The sequence below is a fragment of the Lupinus angustifolius genome, chromosome LG14 (genome assembly GCF_001865875.1).
Source record: "Lupinus angustifolius cultivar Tanjil chromosome LG14, LupAngTanjil_v1.0, whole genome shotgun sequence".
NCBI classification, from domain to species: Eukaryota; Viridiplantae; Streptophyta; class Magnoliopsida; order Fabales; family Fabaceae; genus Lupinus; species Lupinus angustifolius.
The window spans coordinates 12,900,791-12,921,467 of NC_032022.1; the positions used below are offsets into that span (position 1 = coordinate 12,900,791).

Below are 20,677 nucleotides of genomic sequence, written 5' to 3' on the forward strand. Positions count from 1 at the left end.
CGGCATTATCTCTTATAGACAACTAAGGTGGGTATTGTTGGAGAAAAGAAAAAAGAAATCATCCTTAAAAAAAAGTCTTTAAAAACTATTGGTAAGAGACCTAAATTATGCCAATAATGGCATCCATATTCTGAACTAACTCACAATCAGTTTCACTTATTTAATCATTTATTTATTCACCAACCTTTTGTTTGCAAAATAAACTCTGAAACGAAGAAGAAAAAACACAAAAGAGAAAAACATCAAACTGGTAATCAGAGACACAACACAAAGGGTAATGGGTAACAAGGTTGGGACATTTTTCTCAGCCACTTTGCTTCTATGGTTGTTTTCGGTTCTGTTCCAGACACTGTTCAACCACCGCACCGATCTTCTATCTATCATCGCTGGTTCACTATTTTATCAAACCTCTAACTTTCTTATCCGTTTCTTCTTCTCCACACACGCTAACTCAAACCCTCTTTTTGTTAATACCTCTGTCTCTCTTCTTCACTCTTCTGTCACCTCCGTTTCAGGTTCTCTTCTCCTTTCTCTCTATCTCTTTCATTTAAATGCTTATTTGAGGATTTCAATAAACAGAATTTTAATTATCTAGCTGTATGTTTTATATATTCAAAATCCTAATGTAACAGTTTCTAGGGATAAAGGAATAAATTAACTCTTAGGCAAATGGTAGGTTTCAGAGAAGAACCCAAAAACCTACATTGCATGACATGGCTGAGTTTGTAGACACCGTCTTCTCAAAATTATTGAGATTTTAGACTCGTAACTTACTAAGCGTATGTTGTTTACGAGTTGAGCTTTGGAGGGGAAAGAAGGGAAATGAAAAAGGCCAACCATAAAATACATGGGTGTGATGACTCTGAAGTTTTCTTTTCCCTTCATTTACTCAACTGACCTTAAGGGCTTGTTTGAGAGTTGGATTTTGGAGGGGAAGGAAAGAAAATGGAAGGCTTGAGAGCCATGAAATACACTCCTTAGATAACTCTCAAGCCTTGTATTTCCCTTCATTTCTCTCCGAAATTCAACTCCCAAACAAGCCCTAAAAGTACATAAATAATTTAGGGGAACCTATATGTATAATCTTTTTATTCTGGTACATCACAGTCAATATCTGGAAATCACATTAGACACTGACTAATCCGAGTAAACCAAGAGGACCTATTTAACAGGAAAACTCTACTCGCACCCATTTTTCATTACATTATTAAAATCAGAGACCTTGCTTAAGGGGAACTAGCTCCTTGTCACTTGATCCAACAGGCATCAATTGATAATCTCCTCTAGTTTTGAATTTTAGCGATCTTGTTTTCGTAGCTATGATAAGGCTTGGTTATTGTTCGCTGTTTTATGTAGCTATAAATCTATGAAATACTGTCATTCTTTTACCTACATATTGTTGATTCTCTTGCTGCTTTAGATGTTGTCATTATTAAATAATTTTTCTTCTTTGTCTTCTCAACTGGAGTATGGATATTGCCTGGTTTTTGCAGTGATCTTCGTCTTGTGGAGACAATTGGTAAGTCATGGATTGAGTGGAATGTTTGATCACTCACAATTAGTTGAAGGCACTTGGCCATGGGCATTTGAGGCATTGTGCTTTTCATGCGGTTACTTTGCATATGATCAGTGGGATATGCTTCATCACCACTTATATAATGGTTGGATCCCTTCTATCCTTGTGCATCACCTGGTTCTCCTTATTTGCTTCACTCTTGCTTTGTATCGAAATGTCACCATCAACTACCTTATTCTCACACTAATATGTGAGGTAAGCATTAACTGTAGCTGTAATTTTATCAGTTAACAAATTTCAAGTTCAATAAGAGAATAAAGTTTATGTAGTTGAGATAAAAATATTGCGTTGTATGGGTGGACACACTAGATAAGATATGATTAGAAATGAATGCATTAGAGATAAAGTTGGAGTAGTTCCTATTGTAGAAAAGATGGTATAATCATGTCTTAAGTGGTTTGTACATATGTGGAGGAGACCGGTAGAAGCCCCCGTAAGGAGATTAGATCAAAATGGAGGCTAGTCCAATTCCTAGAGAAAGAGGGAGACAAAAAAAACCACAAGTCAAATGATTAAGAAATGCTTAGAAGTCAATGTTTTGTCAATAAACATGATTTGTGATAGACCATGATGACATTGTTCGATCTATGTAGTCGGCCCCACCCAGTTGGATAAAGGTTTGGTTCTTGTTGTTGTAATAGAATTCCAAGTTCACAAGTTAGTTATAGATTAGTTAGTTAGTTAGAAACTTAGAATTAGTTTGTGCTTGTTTCTGATGTACAGGAGCTATATATGGCTGGATGCCTGGATCATAGTGGAATGAATGAAGCAATTTCAATATTTCTGAATTTGCATCTTAATAGTAATCTTTCAGTTGTCTGAAAGTCTTCCTTTTTGCTTGTATTTGACCCACCATCTAATGAACTCTTAAAAAAAAGGCAGTCCAATGCACGAGACTCCCACTTAGTGGGATTTGGATAAAGTAGTTATACGCAATCTTACCCCTGCAAGCAGAGAGACTATTTCAAGGATTTGAAATTATGACCTCATGATCACTAAGAAATAACCTTACCTTGCGCCAAACTCCCCTACTTATCTAATGAACTGTTTGCTTAAAAAACTAGAATTTGGCACCAAGGTTCTTAGTTCTTACCCCTTTCTAGTGTGTACTAATTACAAGATGATTTTTCTGTGATGTTACAGCTGCATTCCATCTTTCTGCATGTGAGAAAAGTGAGAAGAATGGTTGGGATTAGAGATAGAAAGAGCATAATTGTTCAGTTAGAATGGTTCCTTAATTGGGGCACCTTCTTTGTAGCAAGGGTTGCATCTCACATTCTCATCACAGTGAAGCTCATAAAGGATGCTCACAAATTTGAAAGGGGTATTGAGCTACCACTGGCTCTGTGTGGCATGGCTGGGATGAACATTTTGAACATTGGTCTAGGCATGGATCTCTTTAAAGCTTTTAAGAGAGAGAGGAAGAATCAGCAGAGTAATCAACATAACCATAGTGAATGAGAGAAGAGAAAAGCTTGATGAAGTGTACTATTATTTTGAAGTATGTATCTTATTTAGTTATTATTTAGCAGTTTTTTCTTACAACTTTTTAGTCAGAAATTAGAATCTCTTTCATTAATTATTACAAGCATAAGATCAATGGTTGTTTTCATTCGAGGGCAAACGGCCTCGTGTTTGTTTTGTTTTTTTATCAATTGTTTAAGGTTTGGAAGTGATGATTAAATGAGATTTTCTCAAAATAACATCATGATTTAAATACTGAAATTATAACAATGAAATCATGAATAAAGAATTTGATTGCAACTGGGGACAGTAATACATTGGTGTAGTTCTTTAAATTTGGCATGCATAATTGTTATTATGATGAAAACCAATGATAGTTGTCTGCATTCACTTAGTATTAATAGCGTCTTAAACAGAGGGGTGGTGGCGCAGTTGGCTAGCGCGTAGGTCTCATAGCTACTGAGTGATCCTGAGGTCGAGAGTTCGAGCCTCTCTCACCCCATCATTTTTCATATACAAAGTAAGTGCCCACGAGGCATAACCACCACATAAGCTCTTATTATTTAATGATATTTGATCCTAGTATTTATTATGCACAATTGTAACTTAATTCGATCACTTGAGACATAACAAATATGTTGCAATTTTCCTTCAAATAATATGAGCATATATTAGGTGGAGAAGAACATTAGGTTATATATAATTTTTTTTTTTGTAAAAATTAAAAAATAGTGATGGCAAAATAGGGAGAACTACAAATTACACCATGATAGGTGGTTATTTTGGGTTTTCCCTTTATAAGTAGTATAGATTTAAAACTCTAACTTGACTTAACAATTTATTTAAAAAATTATTATAATATAAGATATAAGATATTTAAACATTCTCATGCCTTTAAATAAGCTAAAAGCCATACATTAAAATTAATAAATCTAACAACTTAATATCAAATCAAATTGTCTATATGATTTACCTATTTTGTTTTTATTTTATGTATACTAGTGTCAACCCGCTTTTCTATCATTTATAATGTATAGTTTGTATGTCATAAATGTCAAACATAATATTTTGTGTTAAATATTTGTAATTTACAATTGAATTTATTTAATTGGTGTAATGTTCTACATTAAAGACTGATAGTCATAATGTAAAAATAAAAAATAATTAACCAAATAATATGAGCATATATTAAGTGGAGATGAACATTAGGTTATATATAAATTTTTTTGTAAAAATTAGAAAATAGTAAGGGTAAAATAGGGAGAACCACAAATTACACCATGGTAAATGGTTATTTTGGGTTTTTCCTTAGTATAGATAATCATCTAAATTATTATGTGTGACCTATTGACCGTTATGCATTTTATATATTTTATTTTACTTCATATATCAGCAACTTCCTAAAAATAAGAAACATATTTTTACAAGCGATGAACACAGGGTGCAAAATGTTGGTGCCTAAATATTATTTGTAAACTAGGAATATCCATTTGTAATGTACTTTGGAGGACGTGTCAAATCAGGATTTGTCAACGTCAGATTTCCTAGTCCATTTCTTGCAAACAATAAATGTGTGGTAACTTCTGAGTTTAAATTGTGGACCGAATGTGACCATACACACTTCCACACTTCCAAAATATCTTGCTACCATCTCTTTTCCTACAAACACCTAGACTCAGTAATAATAAACAAATAATTAAATACTACTTCCATTTAGAATTTAGTAATTATTAAGGGTGGGGATCATAAGTTTTAAAAACATAATCTACATCTTAGTCATTAATTCTAAGTAAATCTAATAGTTTGAATTAGTAAGTATATTTAAATCATTAGATTTCTCTGGAATTAATAACGGAGTAAACGAATTCCCTCGGGATTACTAATCAATCGGTATATGTTAATATTAAATAATGATTAAATAAATCTTAAAACATAAAGAGAAATAAAACAAATGATTGAGTGGTTGATGCAAAAATCAATGGCCCCAAAATTAAGTTTTCAATACCTCAAATGAAAACATTATCAACACATGATAGAGGAGACGTGGGTACTCTAGTTGCCTGTCATTAAATCTTGCACCATATCCACACCCTTTGTTAAAGATGTTATTCACATTCATATTTCACTATAGTTTAATAAATTCTTCATACCAACCCCAACAACATAGTGAAGCAGCTACTTAGGTAATCACACTGAAAAAATGGCACAAAGCATTATGCTCATGTCTAGTGTCTCTAGTAGCTATTCAGTGAGTTTGAAGAAAGACCCTTTGCTTCAACTACAAAGTCAAAAACTAAGGCCTAAGTTTTCTCATCTCTCATTCAACCCACTTCCTAATAATTCTTTGCATTTTTCATCTCATACATTCACAACACTTGCTCTATTTAAGTCTAAGACCAAAGCACCTCCTAAGAAGGTACTCGTTTTTTTTATTTTTTAAAATACAACTTATGTGTATTCTAAGGTTTCATTTTTCATCACTCTGAATATGGTTTTATGAGATTTATACAGGTTGAGAAGCCAAAGCAAAAAGTTGAAGATGGTATCTTTGGCACTTCTGGAGGAATTGGTTTTACTAAGCAGAACGAGCTCTTCGTGGGTCGTGTAGCCATGATTGGTTTTGCAGTGAGTGAAATTTACTTTTCTTTCAGCAAAACAAATGAAATACTTTGCATAAAGTTAGTGTTTTTAACTTGAATGTACAGTTAATTGCATCATTAAGAAAATAATAAGGGATAGCTAATTAATAGTTTATATTATAAGTTGATATAATTATTCGCAAATAGTCACATCTAAATATATTTACAAAATAGATTTGAATATGCTAATTTAATCCTCCAGGTAACTAATAGACTAGGGTCAAGGGTATTAGGAAGATATATTCTCTTAACAAAATTTTAGAGATCTTAACAAACTAACTATAAGTATTAAGGTGGGGTTTCTTTACACTATATTGCATGGGTCTATATTAAATTATATATATATATTAATGGAGATATAATAATGTAAATCATATATCAGATTTAATAGTCTAGATTGATATACTTTAACCATATTAAATATTACTATATATCAAAAAAAAATTGTTTCAGGTTTAACTGGATATTTTAAACAAACTCGTTAAATTATGAAAAAGGGATTTTTATGAGGAAAAATAATTGTTTTGAGACAAGCTAATGTTTTTACTGATTTAAAAAAGTTGGTAGGTTATTTTAGAGCAAAACATATTTTATTTTTATTTTTTGTGATTTTTGCTTATAAAGAGTATTTTTTTTCACGCAAGTCAAACAAGAGAATTTATAACCATATCTAGACATAAAACCTATATAATCAACACTCAATTATAACTATTGAATTTCTATAAAATTGATGACTAAGATAAAGAATGAATGAATCTCTCCTCTTTATTCGTCCAAACATACCAAAGTGGCGAATGTATGTGATGCATAAAGGTAGTACATAATTTAAGGCATGGGTTACTGCATTTGCAGGCATCATTGTTAGGTGAAGGACTTACAGGGAAAGGAATTCTATCACAATTGAATTTGGAAACAGGAGTTCCAATTTATGAAGCTGAGCCTCTTCTCCTTTTCTTTATCCTTTTCACATTGCTTGGAGCCATTGGAGCTCTAGGTGACCGTGGTAAATTTGTTGATGATGAACCTGCCACTGGATTAGATAAGGCTATTATTCCTCCTGGTAAAGGCCTTAGAGGAGTTCTTGGTCTTCAAGAAGGAGGTAAATTCTCATCATTTCTAATGTTGTACACTAGGAAAATGTTTCATAACCATAAATTTCTCAACATTTATACAGATTTCGAGTTTTATAACACATTTCATAAACTAAAGTTATTTAATATGAATATGGGTCATCTCCCGTAGGATCCATTACTAAGTGGAAATTGTGACATATGTTACAAATAAATATTTATTAGTCATGATTTAAAATAAAATAACTTTTAGATTTAATAATGTCATTCTGTACATATTTCAATACGAGTATTAGAGATGATTTGGACTCTATTAATATACCATACATTTATAATAGGAAAAGGTTTTTATTGTTTATTTAATTGATAAGGATTTGATTATATTCTTTGGGTTTGACACGCATGTGAAGACCAATCTAAAAATACTTCTATAAACACTTAAAATCGTGAGGTCTAACTTCGGTTTAACCATGTAATCCAACTCACCTAAACATTTTTATAAAAATATAACAGTTAGCATGTTTAAACAATTCTTATTAAAATTTTGGGGTGCCTTTTTTGTGTATTATTTATCAGGTCCTTTATTTGGATTTACCAAGTCCAATGAACTATTTGTTGGAAGATTGGCTCAATTGGGTTTCGCTTTCTCTTTGATTGGAGAAATTATTACTGGGAAGGGAGCTCTTGCTCAACTCAACATTGAGACTGGGGTGCCAGTTAATGAAATTGAACCACTAGTGTTGTTCAACGTTCTTTTCTTTTTCATTGCTGCTTTGAATCCTGGTACTGGTAAATTTGTCACAGATGAAGAAGAGGATTAGACACTAACCACTTTGTTGTACTTTAAAAAATAATACTTCTTTGTTATTATATGTTCAGTGCAATGGGTTTTTAGTCAGTAACTTTATCATCTCTGCACTTTTTATTTGATTCAGCACATAAAAGATAAAATCATTCCTTTGTTTTGCATTAACCTTTATCGTATGTGACACTATTCAGCAATCAGTATAATTAATGAAATTGAGACAATATTAGGAGGAAAACTTGTAAAAGTATCATCTTGTCATAGTCATTGAACATGTTCTATACTTATATAATTTTGTTCACATTAGAGACAAATTGTGCATTTTATATTTTTAAAAAGAAAAAACAATCATCCACTATACTAAGTTACTAACCTTGATCATGATGGAACATCGCTGCAAGTATATGGAAATATATAATGGGACACAGGAGGAGGCCCAAGATTATGTATCCATACAAAGCCCAAAGAAATATTTGGCACTATTTTAGGGCTACTAATCAGAAAGAACAGTTTAATGAATGAATCTCCACACTTACTTGATTAATGAGTGTTGCTACCACCATTAAAGTGTTAGTTGAGTAGCGTAAGATTCCGCAATTTAAAAAAAATAATAACTAAAATGTCAAGAATTTATTTTAGAGAACTCCATTTATTATGAGGGATAATTACATATCTTAAAATGAATCAATTTCTTACTTATATGATAGTGATACCCATGATAATACAAAAAAAAAATGAGCATAGCTGCATTCACAGTTTAATGGAGTTAGGGACAGGTACATCACGTAGAAGCATGTGACACTTCATCCTTCACATATAATAATATATGACATTTTTATTTAGATGCAAATATACAAATAAAAATTTTTCTCTCCAATATTAAAGAGAATTCTTTTAACGTTTAATGCAAATCACTTCTTTTTGGTTTTGTTGGTAAGACTAAATAGATTAATTTATTTCCAAATATAAATATCATTACAGTTAATTTTACTAACAAATTATTTTTCATATAAGTGTGGAAGATTAAATCACTAACATTATGCTTATGAAAAATATAACCATATCTACCAAGTATAATGAGTTATGTGATTAAGAAAGATTAATGCAATAAATCTTTCTTAATCTAAGAGTATTTCTAACCTTATGTGTAAGGAGTCTCCCTAATGAGTATCATTCACAAGAATCGTATTCTTAATTTTTAGTCATTCTTAGAGTATAACGAGACCTTACACGAACAACGTCTTATCGATAATGCAAGAATTTTTGTTACTTCCTAATTGTGTATTTGTGGGCCACTTAAAACAGAGTCGTTTGGGTAGAGTCAAAGTCGTCGACATATACAAGAAGTGAAGAAGCAGTTTCCTTTTTCCTTTCTCCTGTGTCTGTAACTTGCGTATTTCTCTGATGTAACTGTGTCTCCTTAGTTATTCTATTCAGAAGTTATCATCATATATTCATATTCATCGTGAAATAATAAATATGAATAATAATTCAGTGTTTAACAATAACAACCGAACTTCTCCTTCCTATTCAAGTTCTTCTCAAAGGGATGTGCGTTACAGGTTCTCTTTCACCTTCTCTCTCATATTATGTTTTCTTTTTGTATTTCAATTTTCCATAACTGAGAAAGAGTGGCAACTTTGATTCTCTTTGCATATAAGTCAACCATTAGGTCCATGATACATATTTTCAGTTTAAGATTTACTTCATAATGCGTTCTTAACATTCTTAACTTATTTACTGTGTTAACTCATGTACCTGCGGATTGTGGATTGTGATTGATGCTATAAGTTTCAATAGAATAGAATGTTTCTGGATTCTCTCAAATAGTAGGGTAAACTGCTAATCAATGATTGTTGAGATTTTCATTACATGATAATAATTTACTTTGGTCAAGATTTATACATAATAATAATTCACTTTGGTCAAGATTTATACATAATAATAATTCTTGTTCTTAAATTTTCGATTTTATAATGCATATCTATCAATCTATTAGCAGCTGTGGTAGTTGCGGGTATGAGCTTAACTTATCCTCTTCCAACCGCAACATTTCATCAATCGGTTCTAAATATGGAAAATCAATAAAGCGAGGTATTATATCATTCTCCACATTGATGATAGCAGATTTATGAAGCTTGATGAAATTGAATGTGCACCCCATTTTTTAAAGAACTCATGTGGTTTATTTCGCCGAAGAACAAAACTTCTTTGTCGCAAGTGTTGCAACCATATTGGATATGCTTACAATGGCTACACTTCAACGTTTTCTCTTGTCTCAGAATCTGAAGCAACAAGTTATACCAAATATGATATTCGCATTCGTGCCTTACAACCTTCTTCTACGGGAGAAAGTGGAATCTCTGTGTTTGCTTAAATATTGAATTACGTGGTAAAAATAATAATTGGTCGTGAATAATAATGTTGTAATAATAATGTTATTAATTATTACTACTTTGAGTAATGATATTTCCAAATATTATTCTACCCAAATTTCTGTTTAGGCAATGGTTCGTGTCTACAGTGTATTAAATACTCAAAATAAGTTGTAATAAGGATTAAATTGAAAGGGGTACACGTAGAGGGATGTTGGGTAAGTTAATCAAATTGGGGGAAACTTTGTACGGATAAAATTAAATTATATGGTTTATCCAAATATAAAGTCTTACGTTGGATATGAGGAGAATAAAAAAGTTTATAAGTGAAAAATACACATAAAACTAATATATTAAGGTTTTGGTTCAAGATATGGTTTCTCACTTGTAACTCTTCACTTTTCTCTTTTCTCATACCTTAATGATAATGGAACTCCTTAGTGTTTGGAGACTATGGCAGTCTGATCCAACGAAAATATTACTTTTCTGGTTAAGAGAGAATATATATTAATCTACATATAGACCCGAAATTATCCAGAAACTTGCAAGAGAGTTGGTACATCTTCCTACTTACCTAAGCCTCACAATTATTTAAGGTTGATGACGAATAATCGTATAAATGTCTTAAAAAACCCAAAGTCAAAAACAATATGAAATGAAAACTATTTGGGGCAAGATGTATTATATTCATCAAGTTTGGGACATGCCGTGTTATCTCAACCACTCACTTTCTTAATCACTTGTTCCAAACATTTCATCTAATCCTTAAAAGCTAAAGTTATCCCTAGTTAAAATATAATACAATTACAACCCTCTCTTTAAGAGAGCACAATCTGGAAGCAAATGCAGCCAATATTTATATTATTCTTACTTATATATAACAAATTATAAAGTAATCTAAATTCTAGGAAATCTACTAAGATACTCTAACAAATCTAATAAACTATCATAATAGCATGAGATATTACCTCTATATATAAACATCTATAAATACTCTTAGTAAGATCATTTAAAATATTTTCATATATTCTAATATGTCTCTAAAACCTACCATTTATCTTCAATTTACCTTCCATTTTATAATATCATTGCATCATCTACTATTTATAATTAATTATTACTAACTTTTAAATATAATAATATAAACAAATAACAAATTGACTATATATAAATTTATTTTAATCCTGAATGTGAATAGATATTACTCTTGAATCTATAATATATTTTTTAATTTATCTTATATCTACTAAATAATCAAAATTATTCAGTTTCATTATTTATCTCTCTTTAAAGAGATAAATAAATATATACAAGTTTCATTTTTTTTAAAAAGAAAGCTACCAATCATTGCTCCTTGACGTAGGACTACAACTTCGCCATAATTTATAATGTATTTATGATGGTGCAATATCTTATTTAACTTGCACAACGAAAATCAGAACATGCATATACATCCCATTCGTAATCGATATATATATATATCCTATTCAATTCAATACACAGCAAAGAAAGTAAGCAGGATGTAGCAAAATTCCGCCAAAAGTAAGAAACCTACGTACTTCCTGACACACCTCCCATTAACCAAATTAGCTAACCTATTGAAACAATAACTATCATTAACACCTAAATCATTGGCTAAAGATAATTAAATAGTTGATTGGATAAGTTTGTTTCATTTGGTTATTGAGAAGTGATATGAAGTGGGGTACACATCTGTTGTTCCACAGTTTGTGTCACTCCATGTGATATGAACTTGTGATTGATTAGAAAAAATATATTTAAGTTAAAATTTAATTATTAAGTATTTTTCTGACCAATCACAAGCTAATGGTACATGAAGTGGCACAAACTATGGAATAGCTGATGGGCTTTCTATGAAGTGTTTGGTAGAGACTATAGAGGACGATAACTCTTGGTAGCATACTAGCATTACTCTTTATTCAACCTTTTGGCATTGTAGTAATAAGCCTGGGTATGCATGATAAAACTAATTTAAAATGACAAGCAAAATTCAAAATTCTCCCACTCAACAATAACATTAAAGAAATGGTAAAATTATAAAGGAACAGTAGCTTCTTTCAGTGGGATGAGTAACCAGAACAGTGTTTGTGCGTACTCTATGAAGCATATAACTTAGAGAGCTCTTCACTGAAAGCCTTTCGGATAATATCTCTCTTGATCTTGAGAGCCGCAGTGACTAGGCCAGTCTCAGGAGTCCATGGGTCAGAAAGTAATTTCAGTTTTGCAGGAATCTCAAATTTTTCCAACCGAGCCTTCTTTGCTTCCTGCATATGGTTTTCATAAATTTAAATAATAAGAATAGGAATAATACTGCATCATTTGCAACAAGGTAATCAATACCGTGTAGGTTGTAATCACAAATGATCTATGTCTCTATGAGATGTCCCTTTACGGAGTACATACTAGAGATTTTCCCCTTGAGACAAAAGGAAGAAAAAAAAGAGCCACCGGGATCTAAACTAAAAGTAATGATATTCTTACCACTAAGGATTGAAAGGTATTTGTGATTTTCACTCATTCTTGCTAGGTAGACGGTGAAAAACCACTTTCAAGTTGAGTTCATACAAATAAAGTGACTAAATTTATGGGGTGGATTGCAAATTAGTTGCCACTATACTTTCAATTCTCCCACATCTCATTCTACAAAGCAAATGTCAGATGATTTTCATTCCAAATTTTCCAACTGTCCAAACAAGCATCGTGTAACACAAATTTGGATGAAGAACTGGTGTTAGCCTAAAAAACCACCGTAGTATTTTAACTAGATTTTAATGATGACTTGTACAAATGCACCTTCTAAAAACAGAAAAGAACATTATAGCTAGGTTTTAAAAAGACTTCCAAAAGGCATACCTTAAAAAGTGATGCATACACCTCCTTTACAGTTTCATCTTTCCTGCATAGTTCTGAAAGATCAGAATAAGCAATTCCTTGCTTTGAAGCCCACTCTTCCAATGCTTGATGAGAAACCACCACGAGTGCCACACAGTAACTGTGAAAAGGATCAGCATGCACCATGATGTTGTCCACAAAGTGGCTGCCAAGAAGAGCTGCCTCAACCTGTACTTAATAAATTAGTCATAGAATATTAAGAATGGTGCCTCCCATAAACCAATATCTATACCTTTCCTAGGGAGACGTATTCTCCATGCTGCAGTTTAACTATGTCCTTTTTTCGATCAATGATCTCAAGGCAACCATCTGCATGAAATCTCCCTATGTCACCAGTATAGAACCACCTTGTTCCTCTTTCATCAACCTTTACAACAAAAGATACACAAATAAGCATATGTAATTATAAAAAATAGAACGAAAAAGCAGCAAAATACAATTTTCAAATTCACAAAGCAGAACTGTCAAGTACCAGCACTCATAAAAGCTGGTTGTTAGGTGAAATTTCATGAATGATTTTATACCTGATGTCTCCTCACATAAGAGCACTTGGGGCTTAAAGCATGGACAATGCTTAAGCCCAGCTACCGTGTGCTGAAATTTGACTTCTATTTACAAGAATAGAGGTGATAAGGATCAAATTCCTAACTATTCGATCATAGAGGCTTATGACCACTCAACTCTCATAAGAACATGCATTACTAGCACCAGGTAAAAAGTCATGGATGGGTTTATATCTAACATGACGTACCACAGCAATAGTAGAAAATTAGAAGTTATACTTATCCCAACTAGCCTTTATCTTCCAAGGACAAAAAAACTATACCTTGTAAGACTCTCTTGTCTTTTCTTCATTTTTGAAGTATCCAAGAGTGACATTTGGACCACCAATTACAATTTCACCACGGGGCATTGGCGAGTCATTAACTGAATATCCACCTTCAGGCCAGTCAATTAGCTGAGTAAAAAAATACCAAATGCTAACATAAGCAATATTTACTTAAATCTTAAATGCTGAGAGAGAAAGTAAACCACCATTATAAGATAATCATAGTAAAATTCATGGCTTTGTCCTGAAGCCTCCGTACATTGCATTATAATACTAGAAAGCAAGACAAAGGCAGGTTTTGTACCAAGCAAGAGTTCTTAAGGATCACAAGGAAGAGGATAGATACGTAGTAAATGCTATTAATTGTATTCAGTTGCAACATCACCAGCAAGATTTCAGAACACTTGAAATCAGGAAGCATGAAAATAATGGTAATTTGCAAGCTTAATTTTAGATTAATAATGATAAATATATATTTTCATGGTTGAGTCAATTCTTTTGGTTGTGCACCAAAGCCCCTACTGCCAAATCAATTGATAAGTAATGATAACAATATAGAAAAGCACTCTAGAGATGTGTCAGAAGAAAATGTGCCAAAATGTTACAAAATAGATTAAATTTTGAACCTGTAAGAGAATGTACATAACTAAGATAATAAATAAATTTAGGGATCTGAACTAGGTATCTCTTGCTGATACAAACAGCTACTCAAAAGGCCTAAATCATAAAAGAGAGCGCCAATTTTTTTCTTCCTGAATTAAATAAGAAATTGATATTGACCGTATGTATCATGTGCAATAACATAAAATGCAAGGAGTAGCCAGTCAAAATCTACAGGAGCAGTAGTGTTTTTTTTATCCGAGAACGGAAAATTTGTAAATAGAGATGCCTAACCCATACAATAGTTTGTTACATCAATTGAAGTAGTAATGTAGTATTATTCCATTAAACAATAATATAAAATGAAACCCACATAAATTTTGAATAAAAAAAGCATTTACTTTGGTAAAATGATTCATAAGTTAAAATGTATAAAAGGGCAGCCCGTACACGAGGGTAGATGTAGGCAATCTACCATCACAAGCGAAGAGGCTGTAATTCGTAAGTTAAAATGTATAAAGGTGAACAAAATCTGATCAATCACTACCTTAACATATGAGGAAGGAAGAGGTGGTCCAACTCGGCCAACAGATGTATCATCAAAATCAGAGAATGTCGCACCAGCACAAGTCTCTGTCAGACCATATCCTTGACCGATTGGAGCACTGAAAAAGACAACCAAACTTAAATGTAAAAGAAAAAGATAATACAAGAGATCTGAAAAGCAAAAAAGATTTGGATGTACATGAGTAAAGCTAGTAATACTTTAGCAGATGTCATTTTAGAGTGAATCTAGTAATATATCCTTACATAACCCCATAATTGAAATGGGAGTTGAGTTTTTCAACAAGACAACAACAACAACAAAAGATCCCCAGAAGCGTGAATCATTGTTAATGTCAACTATAAAGCCCAGTTGAAGGATATTATTGAAGGCCATAAATAACAGAGAGAAGCAGTTTATACCAGAATGAAACAAGCTTCCATATCTTGACTCACAGTAGTAGTGCTATTACACAATAGTACAATATTAGACTCTCAGGAATCTGGTCGTGAATTAAGTGGAAATATACAAAATAAAACTACAGCTTTTGATATTGACTTAAGCTTCCATATCTTGACTTACGGTAATGCTGCTATTACATAATAGGAAAATATTAGATTCTCAGGAATCTGGCACTGAATTATGTGGAAATATGCAAAAGAAAACTTAGGCTTGAGATATAGATTTGGGAACAAAAAACAACTTATATTACGGCCGTTCATCATCAACTGCGAATTACTTTTATGGGATGTAATGCGCAGTGGTCATGATAGAATAAATAATTCAAACTTCAAACAAGTTGAATTAGTTTCCCCTTTTATGGGATGTAATGGTCTTCTCAGCTCATGATTATTTTATTGCAATCTCATTTGCAGACATGCAAAGAGACTGCAAAGCTTTAGCTAGTCAATGTGTTTTTTCTAGTTCACTCTGAACATATCTTATCATATGCTATAATGCTTCAGTCCTTTTCTTCTCAAATGATATTTATTCTTTAATTTATGGGCAAAAGGAAGATTGATGAAACTGACCCAAGACAAATATTGATGAATCTTTGGGTATCACCAGAAAGCGGAGCACCACCACACAGTATAAAACGGATACGGCCACCCAGAATTGCTTTGACCTTTCTAAACACAAGAAAATTCCATAGGCATTTTTCCAAGCCCCAGGCACCAAACCAGCTACCATTTATTGCATGCAACCTCCGTGCATAAGCTATATCAAACAATTTCTTCGATAATCCTCCCTTTGAATTTACCTGCATGGTCAAGTTTTAGTCTTGCTACACTGAGTGTATATCTAAAAGGTTCATTCCACAAGTTAAAAAAAACATACTAGATACTATCAATGCAAAACATGTAGGTGTTATTCTTCAATTGCATCACAAATCAAGTACCTTCTTGAACACTCCATCGCGTACACGATCAAGAATTGCTGGAACAGCTGCCATCACAGTTGGCATCAATGCAGTGGCATCTCCCTTTGTTCCCTTTTTTATTTTGTTTGATGTATCAGTTAGAGTCAAAGAAGATCCATATCCTATAGCGCTTCCAACAGAGGCAATCAAATTCTAAACAAGTAGTTGAGTTTGTCAAAACATGCAAGACCAGAAAACAGAGGAAAATAAATTCTAAGCAAATGTCTTTTAAACTGATATATTTATTCAGCCGTACCTCAGCTACTAATTCAAGGATATGAGCCATTGGTAAGTATGCTAGATACACATCCTTATCAACAAGGTTAGGAACTATTGTCATTATAGCTGAGACAGTTGCCAAGACATTTCTATGTGTCATCATCACACCCTATGCAAAACAAAGAAATTAAAGAAGCAGTATAAGAAAAAGAAAGAAACAAAGAAAAAGGAAAATGATAGGAAAGCAAGCAACTTTTAGATCCATTCAAACTACATAGAGGAGTTTAAATGTTTAATACAGTTAAAGGATAGAGAAGTTAACGTTGGAAAAACTATACATCTTAAAGATGCTTCTAACCTTAGGCAAGCCTGTACTTCCACTAGTGTACATTATAACAGCAACATCCGCCGGAAGAGGTAAATCGGCATCAACAGGATTCTCTCGACCAAGTTTCTCCACATTACTGAAGGAAGTGATAGTCCAGCCATGCTGAACAGACGAGGCTTCAGATGGGATATCATCATCCATGCATATCACACGTTTCACTGAGTCAAGTTGTCCACTAATAAGAGCAAGTGCTCTTAATTCTTTGCGCCCACATATCACAGTTACAACCTCTGTCTGGCACAGATTTTGAAAGCAATGTTATGAAAGAGGGAGCACATGAACTAAAATGATAGTAAAAAAAACATAACAATATCAGTAAATCATCTCGAACCATAGACAAAATCCAGAAACTAGATCTCAATACTGAGAACAAGTTGCAGCGAAGTTAAAAACTCCATGAAACAAAGTTGAGTTTTGTACCAGTAAATACACTTTAGAAATTGCATGTTGAGCAGTTGCGTGATGTTTTAGAAACAATTAAATTACAAAGGAAAAGAAGGGAAATGAGGCTTGATCAACAACTTGTTTATGAGAAAATGGAAAATTAAATAAAGTAAAACCTTGGTTTACCCAAAAAACAACTGCCTTTTCTGTTTATATCATTTATGTTTCGATTAGTGAGAGTAAAATATTAAGATCATAAGCATTCACTCAATCTCCCTTCTGCTGGCCTTTCATCCCACCATTCCTTCCTTTCACCTCCTCATTAATTAGAGATAGCTGTTGCCCATCATTCCTTTCCATTCTTACCACTGCTGTTTTTTTTAGGAAAATTGGAAACCTGGTACAAATACAGACCTTAAGAGAATTGTGCTAGTCCTTTATATTATGCCACCTTAAGAGGTGCAAATAATATTTCTACAGCACTGCAGATGGCTGCATGTGAACGAGATAAATTTTAAGGACCATTTTATGCACATTGTTGTGACTTGTGATACAGGATTGTCTTCATGGCATTTCTGTTGTTCTGTTACTACTGCCAGATGCATGTTTTAGAAAAGTGATGTTTTGAAAGACATTAACGATTTGTTCGGCTTAAGAAAATGTTCTCCATTTTCATTTTCTTTTTATAAATAATTGCAAAAATGTCATCTTGTTTTTATTATATTTCTTGTATTCAAAGATTTGTGTTGTTTCACTACTAATATTTGGAAACATGAAATAAAATGGAAATAATGTATTTGCAATTATTAATCAAAGCAGGAAAGGAAAACAGAGGTTTTCCCAAACTAAACAAGTAAACATATCCTTTTTTTATTTTTCCTCATCATCATATAATCCTTTTTTCCTCATCATATAAACAGAATAAGTATATCTTAATTCTTATATGCAATTAAAACAAGTTCAATTTTCTTGTCTCTTTTCCTTTCTGTTAATATTTTTACTATCAAGAGTTCTCAACAAATAGTGAAAAAAGCACCAACAAGTCGTTGGTCTAGTAATGTGAGGCCTACTAGATCCCCACGATGACCAAAGACCAAAGGGGTAAAAGGGTTCGATGTCCGGGAGTGACACTTGTTGGTACCCAAAAAAATAGTGAAGAAAGCAATAGAGAGAACCTCATTCAGTGAATGACATAAAGCTTCCTCTCCCAAAGACGCATATATAGTCACAACGGTCGCATTTCTCCTGAAGCAACCCTGAAAGAACCAAAAAAAAGTTACACACGATCATAAACCCCATGGTAAAAATTTGTAACTACGTTATTCGAACCATAAAAACAAACACCTGAAGTGCAATAAACCATTCCTCTCTAGTTTCAGCAAATATAGCAATACGCTCTCCCCTAACATGACCTATCTTCGACAAACCAGACGCGAAAGCCGTAACAGCTTCGAAAACTTTACGATACGTAAGCCATTTATATTCACCGAGATGAACCTTCTCGAAGCTTCTTCCGTTAACCGTCTCGATCTCACTCGCGATCAGCTCGCGTGTCCCGAGCAACAACCTATCGTGGTGCACCTTGCATGCACGCTCGAACATCTCCGCGAGTGTGGTCACGCCCTCCCAGGCGGAACTCAGCGGAGAAGTGAAGCGGTGGTTGCGGATCGCCATGCCGGGGTCGCCGCCGACGTCGACGGGTAAACCACGGCGTTTGCGGTTATTGGAGTTACGAAAGAGGAGCATGATGAGAGGAACAACAACACCGATAATGTAAGGATTCATCGTTAATGTAGATATGTAAGATAGTGATCAAGTGAAATTGATATGGAATCAGAGAAACGAGAAATGGAGGATTTATTTTTATTTTTATTTTTGCAATGAGAATGGGAGTGATGTGAGAAAGGGTTATAAATGGAAATGAACGAGTTACGTTGAGAACAATGTGAGGGAACAAGTTATTTGGCGGAGAGATCAAGAAAGAGATTCAGGTTTGGAGGATCACACTATCCCAGAACTTACAACAGTCACACACAATTTTACATACAATTTTTATTTGTTTTCTCTCCATAATATTATAGTACTATTTATATAGAAAATATTTTTAGAATTTTTATTATTATTAATTTTTTAAACCCACAAATATCATCCATCTATAGAAGACAATCCTCATGTAGTTAAAGCAGAAAATTTTGTCTCTAAGGAAATTATATTCTATTACCATGTCGGAGCAAATCTACTAACTTTCAATCTAGTGAGGAAAAAATGTTACCATGTTATCGAATTCCACTAACAAGTTGGATGGGCCAACCTATTAACCTCAATAAGTATGTTCAACAAAATCTGAGAATTTTATCTTTAGAGTAGGTAGTAACCAACAACAATCCTTTCCATTTTCAAGAATTTTATCTTTATAGTAGGTAGTAACTAACAAGAATGATTTACATGGATTCCATATCTCAAAAAGATATAGTCCTCGTGTCTTTATTCAATAGTATTTTACGAAATAATATATAATATTATTAGTTTTCATTTTTATAATTTTTTATCCCAATTAAATGACATTTGATTGGTTTGGGATATCAATGAGAATAATAGATTTTCATCATTCTATTAATGAAGAGGTAAACGCATATTTTTCCATTTATTTTTAGTGGTAAAAGTATAATTTCATTATAATTAAACTAATAAATATATCATTGTTTTTCCTTTTATTTTTTAAAGTAGTTGTGTGTTTAGTAATTGAAAGAATTTGTCACTAATAGCTTAAGTGACTAGACTACCGGCCAATCTTTACGCTTTATTATGTACTTCCTCCCTCCTATTAAAAAAAATAGGAAGAAATATATTTTTTATTTCATACCTAAATTTCTCAAATATCATTACTTGTGTACACTTTATACTTTCACAATCTTATTTAAAAGATATCTTTAATTAGATTTTACATACAAAAACCAATTAGTTACTTTTCTTGATAATATCACAACTTATATGGCTCTCTAAGTTTTCTTTCTTTGCATACCTATGGTACTCCTGTCACGTGTTCACGAATTGGGGTAGAAGTGCAGTGAATGATGAATGAGGAAGGAGGAAAAGGGTATTTTGGAAATTTAAAAAAAAATTGTGGGTGTGAACTCATATTTTCAGAACTCATTTTAATGAGGAAACTTTACATTATCTTTTTTACAACACAGATGCAATAATAAAAATTCAAAACAAAGTGCGATGGTTTTAGCAAGCAACGTATATCATATAGTAAGGAGTGAAATTAAATTAGATAAGTATCGTTGTTAGGCATCAACATATGCAAAAGAAAATTGTTCACATTTAACCTTAAATAAGGTTTGAATAATTATTTTCATGTGTCCATATATGATTTCACTATTATTTGCAAATGTTCACATGTAAGATCGCTTATGATTATTTTTCTCATATATAATGTAAGATCACT

At 32.6% G+C, this 20,677-nt stretch overlaps 3 protein-coding genes, 1 non-coding gene and 1 pseudogene across 4 annotated transcripts; 4 read left to right on the forward strand and 1 right to left on the reverse strand.

Moving 5' to 3' along the window:
* On the forward strand, window positions 203-3,044 carry LOC109326824 (TLC domain-containing protein 2). Its single transcript, XM_019559676.1, has 3 exons — window positions 203-515; window positions 1,494-1,771; window positions 2,720-3,044. The coding sequence occupies exons 1-3, from the start codon at window positions 278-280 to the stop codon at window positions 3,035-3,037; spliced, it is 834 nt and encodes a 277-aa protein (XP_019415221.1). The 5' UTR covers window positions 203-277; the 3' UTR covers window positions 3,038-3,044.
* TRNAM-CAU lies at window positions 3,458-3,542 on the forward strand. Its single transcript is given in 2 exon segments — window positions 3,458-3,495; window positions 3,507-3,542. It is a non-coding gene; the product is annotated as a tRNA-Met (tRNA).
* LOC109326825 (photosystem II 22 kDa protein, chloroplastic-like) lies at window positions 5,071-7,683 on the forward strand. Its single transcript, XM_019559677.1, has 4 exons — window positions 5,071-5,456; window positions 5,552-5,665; window positions 6,532-6,778; window positions 7,326-7,683. Exons 1-4 carry the CDS (start codon window positions 5,241-5,243, stop codon window positions 7,568-7,570), a joined length of 822 nt encoding a protein of 273 aa, XP_019415222.1. The 5' UTR covers window positions 5,071-5,240; the 3' UTR covers window positions 7,571-7,683.
* LOC109326258 lies at window positions 8,855-10,063 on the forward strand (annotated as a pseudogene).
* On the reverse strand, window positions 11,826-19,262 carry LOC109327069 (long chain acyl-CoA synthetase 9, chloroplastic-like). The gene is made up of 11 exons (XM_019560069.1): window positions 18,571-19,262; window positions 18,402-18,482; window positions 16,813-17,076; window positions 16,492-16,623; window positions 16,215-16,388; window positions 15,847-16,076; window positions 14,819-14,936; window positions 13,669-13,800; window positions 13,075-13,209; window positions 12,804-13,010; window positions 11,826-12,214 (listed from the first exon to the last, which is right to left on the reverse strand). Exons 1-11 carry the CDS (start codon window positions 19,009-19,011, stop codon window positions 12,047-12,049), a joined length of 2,082 nt encoding a protein of 693 aa, XP_019415614.1. The 5' UTR covers window positions 19,012-19,262; the 3' UTR covers window positions 11,826-12,046.